This window comes from Porites lutea, chromosome 2 (assembly GCF_958299795.1).
Source record: "Porites lutea chromosome 2, jaPorLute2.1, whole genome shotgun sequence".
Lineage (NCBI taxonomy): Eukaryota > Metazoa > Cnidaria > Anthozoa > Scleractinia > Poritidae > Porites > Porites lutea.
Genome location: NC_133202.1, coordinates 56,204,989 through 56,215,026, shown reverse-complemented (window position 1 = coordinate 56,215,026; position 10,038 = coordinate 56,204,989). Strand labels below are relative to the sequence as shown.

Here is a 10,038-nt window from a genome sequence, read left to right as displayed (position 1 = left end):
TTGGAATTATCATCAATGTCCTCCTTGGGCTGTTTGAAAGAGAGTTCATATTGTTCAGCAGTTAGAAAATGCTGTTTTCAAATTACGGCGACTTTCAAACAGAAAACAGGACAAGATTATCAGCTAAACTGAGACAAGATCGGTTTGTTCGTCGACTTATTGGAATGCTAGGACTTCAAAGAAAGCTAAAGACGATTCTCCTGGTTTTACTAGTCATCTACTTATCCATTAACATTTATTATACTTCGCGTACCATTACTCAAAACGAAGCTCAAATAGCTATGTTAAAGAAAGTGCTCCACAAACCGCTATGCGTGGCACATGAGAAAATTGTTCAAAGACTTCGAAGATTAACGAAAGACCTCAATTACGTGCGGATGTCCGTGGATCGTGATGTAGCCATGGCAAGAATCATCGACGACCATTCCGATAATCTACGAAAACTTCTCCGAGAAATTGAGTTGATTACGAGATCGAACTTGGACGATGATAGGCTTCAACGGCTCAGCGGAGACGAGCCGAAAGCATCAGCAATTGTCTGCCCTGAACATTATAGAGGATCAATGTTTGGTTATCCGTTTTATAGACAAGGCTTTGAAACGGAAGACTGTTCCCTAAGAAAAGACTTAAAAATGCACGTGACATTAATTTTTGATGACTTGATGGTGACAAAGTTAACGGGTCATCTAGCCTTGCAAACTAACCAATCAGGTGAAAGCAGCCACTTCAAATGGTTTTTTGAATTTTTTGATAGCGTACATCGTTTATATCCCGGAATCAGAACGCATTTTATTTTAGGAAAGAACTGGAACCAACGCTCCTTTGATGCGATAAAGAATAGGGCGACTGCCAAATTATACAAAAAAGCTTCATTTTATTCTTTAAGAGAGAATGTGTTCAGTAAAGCAGAACTTCTTCAGAACATAATAGATGGAGTAAACACAGAGTATGTTTTAATTGCACCTCATGTAACCCACTTCACGGAAGATGTGAACCTTGAAAGGCTCTTAAGAGTTCTTTCAACTCGTGATAAAACCTTTTTTGCTGGTGGCAGCTATAGAAATTTAACGGGTCACTGGTCAAATGGTTGTCTTCAAACGCAGCTCAAAAATTATACCTTGACTTACAGGTCCGGCTATTATCACTCTATTGACGAGTGTTTGGTTTGCGATCACCTGTCGGGTCCATTTTTCGCAAAAACGTCTGCACTTAGAGATATTGGCTTTAAGCTTAATAGTGGACACGGAATTTACCGCGATTTATTTTTGAGAGTAAAGGATCGAAATAGCAGATCTCATCAGGGTGTGACCGGTCATGGTATTCAAGCTACAGTAGTGAGTTGCCCGGATGTTATGTTTCATGTGAAGAACGCTTACCTGGACGATGAGGAACTGGTCGACTTTGCAAACAAGCATGAAATTAAAAAGATAGTCGAAGAAGACGGCAGAAACAGGTGGTTCGGTTGTCGAAGGGGTATAAAACATCGTAATGGTGAAAAGTGTCCGATAAAGTCGGGGCTTGCTGTTCCGCCATGTTGTCTAGAGAACTTAGCTGAGGCAATTATATTTATCATGTCCCAATGTCGCGAGAACAATGCGTCATGCGAACTTCAAGAAGGGACTTTATTAGGTGCTGTTAAGCTAAACAAAGTGTTACCTTGGGAAAGAGATGCTGATATAACGTTTCTAACGGCGGATTTTCCGAAGCTTCTCAAGCTACAAGACGTGTTTATCAAACAGGGATATGTAATTACTACTATCAGTAAGTATAATAACTTTAGAGAGTTGTTGGCAAGTCTTAAGAGGCGTATTAAATCTTATTAATCAAACAGAGATTGTCGCACAGATGGGCAGAGAAAGCAACGAGTAAGTGAAAACACGCACTATATATACGGGCATAGTTTAATATAGGCCAAAAAATTGCGATACAGCGCAATGCTAAAGCAAGCGCGAAATAGTTGGCATTTGACACATTCACGAAACACGAAGATTCTCACAAGCTTATGGATTGGTAAAGGGACAATGTGTTTCACCACAACGAGTTTTCACGTGCATTTTGCCTATTTCGTTTTCGTCGTTTCATTCGTTTAACAGCGACTATAGTCTTCTGATTGTTCGAGTAGAAGTCTACAGTTAAAACTACTGTAATTTTTTCGTTCCTAGAGCAACCATGGTGTTGCGTGGAAGACAGTTTAGCCGGAGGCAAAATCGAGTTACTTGCGGACGGTTGGTCCATTCAGATGTATGGTCAGCACAGGATGAGCCCGAAAGGAACCAACACCAATGGGCTCCTGCCAACAAAGATCCATTTCAGCAGAAGCTGGCTCAATGCACCTTTCAATCCAGGCCTTTATGCTAGAAACCGCTATGGGAAAGAAGTATACAAGCATGCTGAACACTGGCTTTCCACAGGCAAACAGTCTGGCTGGGACGCGTACGAGACTGGGGTCTTTAGTTCATGCCCTGTAAAAGGATTTCACGGTTGTCTTGATCAGTATCAGCCTGACGGGTCAATACAGTTCGAAAATCAGTGTTAACATTTCAAATCATCCACCCTTACATTGTGCGATTTGTCAGTTTCGCAATCAAACCTTATTTACTGCTATAGGTGGTATTTTTATAGCTGTTAGCGTGGAAACTGGTGTTCGATATTCATTCGCGGGATATCCTCAGCTCCAGTTTAAGACACTGTCTCTATTTTGCTGTGTCTCCAACATTAGCTAGCTGACCACACCCTTTGCCGAGGTGGGTCAAGCTCATGAGGGCGCATCAAGTAAAACAAACAATTTGGCGTTACTTAAGAGGGGTTTCTAGGGTTTCTAAATGTATTGTGGGTGTATCAACCATAGGAGCGATTAAGTCTGAAAGGAATAACCTCAGTTTACCTCTTGGAATTCAGTTTATTAAATTTAAAGTGAACGGTAAATTACATTAAAAAAACTGTGATTCCAAATACATATATCTGAAACGAAGAAAGGCAAGTGTTACAGTATGGCGTTCCAATGGAAGATATTATGGATGTTATCGGTTCTTACTGGCTCAAGTTGCTCAGAAATTGTGACTTGCATCATATGTTTTGTATATAAACTGATTTGTGCTTGTTATACTTGCATCAGTTAAAGAAAATTTCAATCAACCATATCTAGTAAAGACCGTGTTTGAATCAAAAGACGGTTGAAAAAGTTTCTGAAGAAAAGAATCTGGGCCCGGGAAATCAATCCAAACTGGCCTTGTTCATGGTAACATATGTATCTAAGAAACGTCAAAAAAGCGAACAGGTTAAAAAATGTCAGCAAAAGAATTGTTGCCAGTCGGCTAAACGGTAAAAAATAACTAACTCCACAGGTGTTCCCTGAATCAAAGCAAAGACACACATAGGATCACACAGTCTTGAAAAGATTATGTTTTCCACCAAAAGCAGTGAGGTTCTTTAATGCTGCAAATTCTCACTCCCTGTTGAAGAGGTTAGTAAAGAACGATGATCTTTTTCGCTCGTCAGTGTTTTTCCTCTGCGCTACACTTATAAGGCGGGCTCCTTCTCGTAACATGCTACCGAGTGTTTCCTTGTGCGAGTCAAACACCTTTCCGCTTTCCATTTCCATGAGGTTTGACATTAAGTCACCACCGGTTATCTGTGGGGGCGGTGAATGGGGAACGTGTTAGTAATGAAGTAGTAGGGACATTAAGATCCGAGGACGAAAAAGCAGCGAAAACGTCGCATAAAAAGTGAATTCACTTTCTTTTAATCTTTATCGCGATTATTCGTACTCTGTTACTTTTTTGTCAAATGTAGGCGAACTCTCCTGCCGTTCAATTCCTAAGAATCATACTCTAGTTCAGAAAGAGAAACAGAATTTCGCCGTCGCTTGTTTATGCCCTCCATAAAACGCTAAATTAGGCAAAGTCGTGCAGTGACAGCAAGGAATTGTACAAAAAAGTGTGATGCACGTGTAAAGTTGAAGTTGCTGTTCTTCTTATTTAACCTATTGCTTCTTTTTGACGTTCTTGACGTTCTAGGGCTGCGCTGGTTGATATCTCAGACCATCTACTGGTAATTTGTATGCTCGATCGACAAATATCAAGTTATCACGAAAATTATATTTTGGTGATGACAATAATTTTGTGATGTGTACCAATATATTAGAGATCAAATGTCAGTACTGGTTATTGGTCCTATATCATAGATACAGTGAATCTACTATTACGGTATTAGATGAACAAGCTGTATCAGAGTAGTCACACCAATTGCTCAGCTAAACTATGACGACTTTCTAAAGGCGCACTGACTTCAGTAAAGCGGAAGTTATACAAATCACATTTCCTTAGGATACACTTGAAGCCAACATGATGCAGGGACAGGATCAATAAAAAAGCCAAGAATAATTACGAACGCAAGCACCTAAGATTCAGCCACCTAAATGATGAACCACACACATTTAGGTAAATGATGAAGAACAAAATTCTCCTGTTATAGTGGAGCTTCTGCGCGCGAAGCGCGCGTGGCGGAGCCCCATTGCTAAGATAAATTGGAAACCTATGGAAATCTGGTTATGACGTAGCGTACGAACGCCGACCGTCCGTACACCCACTTCATGTAAGCCGATGCCAAATGTCAGGTTATTTTGGCGGGAAAGCGTATGGCCGCCCACACGTCTTGTGAGCAGAGACAACTAAAGGGTCAATAAAGACGAAAACGGAAAGCGGAAATTGTTTTTGTATTCTGTTGTCTAAAGTATTAAGTTTAGATTAATCGTCGTGCCCAGAAACACAAAGAAAAAGAGAAAGTAAGGCGACAGGCCAGCGAAGCTCAACGAGAAAAAGATCTAGAGCGAGATACGAAAAACAAAGGAGACATTTTTTGTTGGAGGAACAGCATGAAATTTAATTTTGCAACGGTGGTGAGAAAATGAGAAATGCTAGCGGCTACCTGGGTGAAAATGAGCGACAGTGGTAAAAAAGTGAACAAGAACACGTACGACATTTCCTCCATTAAACGTGTAACCAGGAAGCTTCTGGAAGTTTCACGTTGTAGTCGTGCAAAACATCAGCAAAGAAATGTACAAAGAAAGTGTGCTGCACGTGCAAAGTGGCTTTTTTGCTAATTAGACCTAGTTTTGTTTTTTCACCTTTCTCGCTGCCTTCACCGCTTAGCATGACACGATTTTACATTTTGTTTGAGCAAACTATAAATATTATCGGAAGCTTCGCTTTCAGCCGTGGCTAAATCTGTATATTATATTTATAAGGAATAGCAGACTATAAGGAATTGCATGACTTGATCACGTGATCAACTTTCGGTAAACACGAAAAGCTTTTGAAAAATTTTGTTAGCACAAGCTGAAAGAGCATATTAAAATTAAGTAACCTGAGAACTTTCAGCTGTGTATCTCCAAAGTTGCGATTGTAACGGCCGCCGAAAGTTAGAAGCATTTGTATGAGAAAAACAACTTTTGCCATCCAGTCACGCTTGCATATGGTTTTCCATACAAGTCCTTGTAAATTCTAACATTTTTAAACTGTCGTTAAATCTTTCTCTTACACATTTACGGGCTCAAATTGCCTGTTATGAATTTGAGATGAGATGATGAGATGCGATTTGAGCCCTGTAATGCTTAAGAAAATATTTCATGAAAGCCTTGAAAATTTCGAAATTACAAGGATTTGTATGGAAAACCATGCAAGCGTGACTGGATGGCAAAAGTTTTTTCTCATACAAATGCCTCCAACTTTCGGCGGCTGTTGCAATCGCTCCCAGGGGCCCCACTCACATATTTTAATGACGGGGGGGGGGGGGGGGGTCCGACAGAGGTTCATATTTTATACCCCCAAAAAATCCCAACTTCAGAATTTGTCTACCCAAAAAAATCCCTCAGTGTTTTTGCATCAGCAAATTTTATTATTTATCTTCTGAAATAACTGAGTCAGCGACACATCTTTGTATGGGTTCATAAACCACTTTGGCAAGCTTCATGTTATGTTACTAATACTTTCAAGAGGACTTCTTCATACAACAAAAATGGGATCACAACTGACTGGACCTCTTAGCTCTTGCTGGAACTCAACAGCATTGACTCCCGGTTTGAGTTTAGTTTACAAAATCAGTTTTCCTTGCTTTTATTTTTACATAGCAACGTGGTCATTTGATAATAGATATATATCAGCGGGTAAACATCTAATTCATAAAATGTTTACTTCGTATACAGTGTTTCCATTGTGGTCTTGATGACTGGCTTGAAAGGCCTTAGCCTGCAGTGCAGGCGTATTTTGGGTGGGCGAAACTTTGTTCGTGTTCGTAATGTTGTTGTAGCCGCCACCTTTGATTTGGACGATTGGGGAGAGTAGAAATAGTAACCCTTACGGTAGGTGCGAGGGCGAAAGAAGGAAAGGGGGGAGGGGGAGGGGAGAAAAAAAGCCCCATTTCCTCCTCTCGTCGGGAAGTTTCAACATAGCGCTTTCGCGAGCAAATTGCGCGCTCAAAGAAAACGCCTGCACTGCAGGCTAGAAAGGCCTTGAATTACGTGACCTATTGAATATTTCTCTCTGGATTAGATGCGCGTGGAGTGCCGGTTATTACTTTTCAAATAGATTACAATCTCAGAAATATCCCGTAATGCCACACAAGCAGTAAATTGCGCTTATGTTATTGTTGATTTAAGCTGATGAAAAATACAATACCCAAAAAAATTCCCTGTGTTGTTTTCGCGACCCAAAAAAATCCCGGCGTCTTTCATAGACCCAAAAAAATCCCTTTTGGCCAAAATGTCAGACCCAAAAAAATCCTTCGGACCCCCCCCCCCCCCCCCCCGTCATTAAAATATGTGAGTGGGGCCCCTGGGCAATCGCTACTTTTGAGACATACGGCAGAAAATTCTCACGTTACCTAATTACCGTACAGTGAAACCTGTATTAAGCGGACACCCTCGGGGAATGCTGTAGTGTCCGCTTAATACAGGGTGTCCGCCTAATACAGGTTTCGACAGATAGCGCCATATGAGGTGTCAAATGCCATTTAAATGAACAGTGCAAAGGTTAAGAATACTCCCAGAGATTTTGACCATAAACGTTTGCATTAATTTCTTTATCAAAGTGGACCAGTTGATCATAATACCATAAGCATAGATTGCAACTCAAATTTGAAGAAATCAGATGAGTTAAATAAGCTGTATACAAAGAAAACGAAATAGAAAACAATACTGTACTGTGAAATTAATCAAATATGTTCGTCAAGTCACGTTTTTTACTGTAAAAATAGAAAAATTTGTGGGTGGCGATTCGAGGCAATCTTCGCATTTCCGGTGTCTGACATGTTGGGTGGTGGCACTTGATTACAAGTGTCCGTTTAATACAGGTTGGTAACAATAGAAATGACCATTTCAGGTACTTTTAAGGTGTCCGCGTCCGCTTAATAAAGGTCTCAGTTAAAGCAAATAAGGGAAATAAATTTTGGGATTTCGGCTACTGTCCGCTTAATAGAGGGTGTCCGCTTAATACGGTGTCCGCTTAATACAGGTTTCACTGTAGTTCAAAAGTGAACTGTTTTCATGTTTACTGAAAGTTGACCACGTGATCAAGTCATGCAAAGAGCATGGGATATTAATGGGATATTACTGTACAGTTTAATCAGCACCTTGTTAATGTTGGCACTAATTCAGCAAAAACCATTATAAAACAAGCAAGTTAATGAAACACACACCATAACATAGTTTGTTCATGTCTCCCGCACAGTCTAGTTTGTTCAAGCCTCCTGGTTGCCCATATCTCCCGGTGTAGATGTTAAATTATGAAATTTTCTCAGAGGGAGCTACGGAATGCCTTGCCTTTTTTTGGAGGATTTTGAGTCCCGAATCAGTGAGTATCATTATTATTGTCTCTTCTATCACAGCCTTTGCTGGGGTTCTTTTTGTGCATCAGCCGAGCGCAAACCATGCACCTGGAGCATCAGTCACTCAAGTCAATCATTCTGTTCATACACTAACCACCTTTCTGAGGATTCGTGCAGATCCAAGCATGCAGATCTTTTGGATCACTGTCACAGTAGCTCTCTCTGATACTTTCTTGATGTTTTTCTACCATGCCCTTCTTCATTGTACCAAGCGCACCAACAACCACAGGGATCACAACGGTTTTCATATGCCACATTCTCTGTTATTATTATTATTATTATTATTATTGTTAAGCAATAAATTGGTTATCACAGACGCGTCAATTATAGAAAACTTCTTGATCTACCTTAGACCCCCTAATATTTTGATTTATCAGTATCAATGACATCGCTAATTTTCCACCGAATTATTGATGATGTCAACATCATCTTCTTCGGATGACATTACATGACGTTGAATCAGTTATGTATTGTGAGATGGCTAGAGTCCCCAATTATTGTGCTGCTAATAAACATGAAAAAGACTAACTTCATATTACATAACTTCATCCACGAAAAAAGTTCCTCTAACAAGTATTTTTAGTTTTGAGAGGAAAACGTGCATAAGGTATACTGAAGTTTATCTAGTACATCGGTCATTTAACTTAGAAAGATCAAGTTAGCCACATTAAAAACAAGATAGCTAAAAATATTCGAATATGAATCAATTAAGAAGCTATGTTGGCATAAAAATGCTTAAACACTCATATAGCCTTGTTTAAATTGTGCGGTTGTAGCTTTGGGAAATACATAGTCATCTAACCTAAAGAGTTATATAATGCATTTACTGTATGTTCTCCGGGATCCGTTGGTAGCAGAGTTCGTCATTCCAAGTTTTTGATAAACTCCGTGATATTCTTAAAATTAGAAAGAGTGCGATTGTGAAACTGAATCCATGCGTGTTTTCATATAAGATAGTCATCAGTCTTCCAGTATTCCTAACACTGTTTCATAGCACCCTCATGACTCACATTAGCATCTAAGAGCAATTTCACCGACCAAAACTGAATATGGACCAACAGTGACAAAGTTACCTTAGCACAGGAAGCCTGCAAATCATATCAGCCATAGTTCCTTTATTTTCTCAAATATAATTGAAACCCAATTTTCTCTACCTGTTTGTGGAAAATCTGGCAATACTCAGATTGTTTAATGCATGGTAGTTTTACTAATAGTACCCTATCATATTTTCATTTATGCTTTCATAACTCCTGTTTCATCCAACGTATTAGTTCGCAGTATTAATTTATTCTTGGTTTTTTCTTTAACTTTCCTTATTTTCAATCGAAAGCTTTCCTACTTTGGCTGTTGCACACGTATCTTACCTTGAAATTTCATGGTTATGTAATCTATATTAGTTCAATGATGTTTAATATCTGCATTTTCTCATCTTGTATTACCTAACAGCGCTGCGCACAGTTGCTATTTATAGAATTGAAACTAAGACAAACAAATTGAAATTTAACATTAGCGAATTCTCAAGTTTTTTGCCTTTTGTCATTAAAATGTCATGTTTGTCTGACTTCTGTCATTAAAATGACAAAAATGAAAGTTAAACATTGCAATAGTTAAACATTACGAAGTCATTAGACATTAAACATTGCAATAGCCATTGCGAAGTCATTTGTACCTCTGCTATTTTTGCTGTTAGTATAGTTACTCAGGTGGTTACAGATATGGTCCAGGACTACGTCATATTCCCCAATATCACCTTTCCTGAGATTATTATTAGCAAACTCTAATGACTTTGTATCAGTACCAGATGAAGCGCCAACTGTACACAACGCCGAGTATAATGACAGGAAAATTGATTTCCAAAACCTCTTAAAGACGTCTTATTTCGGGATAACACATTTCAAGGTAAGATTTTTCAGGTTTTGATAGTTAAACAGCTGTTTAACTCCCCTTTTTAAACTTATTATTTCAACTGAATGGTACTGCTGAAGCAAGTAAGGTAGTGAGCAAAACAACTTACAACAAAATAAACGCAAGAATTATCATCTTTCAACATGTTTAACAGACTGATTTGGGGGAGCAAGGGTGGCGTCTCCCACCACAGTGGACCGGGTTCCATATGAGGGGTTGAGTTTGTTGTTGGTTCTCTCCTTTGCTCCGAGA

The 10,038-nt window shown here is 39.4% G+C and overlaps 2 protein-coding genes across 2 annotated transcripts in view; one reads left to right on the top strand and one right to left on the bottom strand.

The window, feature by feature from the left end:
• The first annotated feature begins 6 nt into the window (after nucleotides 1-6).
• LOC140929127 (uncharacterized) lies at nucleotides 7-2,886 on the top strand. Its single transcript, XM_073378995.1, has 2 exons — nucleotides 7-1,761; nucleotides 2,163-2,886. The coding sequence occupies exons 1-2, from the start codon at nucleotides 69-71 to the stop codon at nucleotides 2,534-2,536; spliced, it is 2,067 nt and encodes a 688-aa protein (XP_073235096.1). The 5' UTR covers nucleotides 7-68; the 3' UTR covers nucleotides 2,537-2,886.
• A 132-nt stretch (nucleotides 2,887-3,018) lies between these two features.
• Nucleotides 3,019-10,038, bottom strand: part of LOC140929128 (cation channel sperm-associated protein 4-like) — a 48,952-nt gene continuing 41,932 nt past the window's right edge. Inside the window, exon 16 of the mRNA XM_073378996.1 lies at nucleotides 3,019-3,631. Within this exon, the coding sequence (XP_073235097.1) occupies nucleotides 3,446-3,631 (186 nt within the window). The 3' untranslated portion in view covers nucleotides 3,019-3,445. The remainder of the gene's footprint in view (nucleotides 3,632-10,038) is intronic.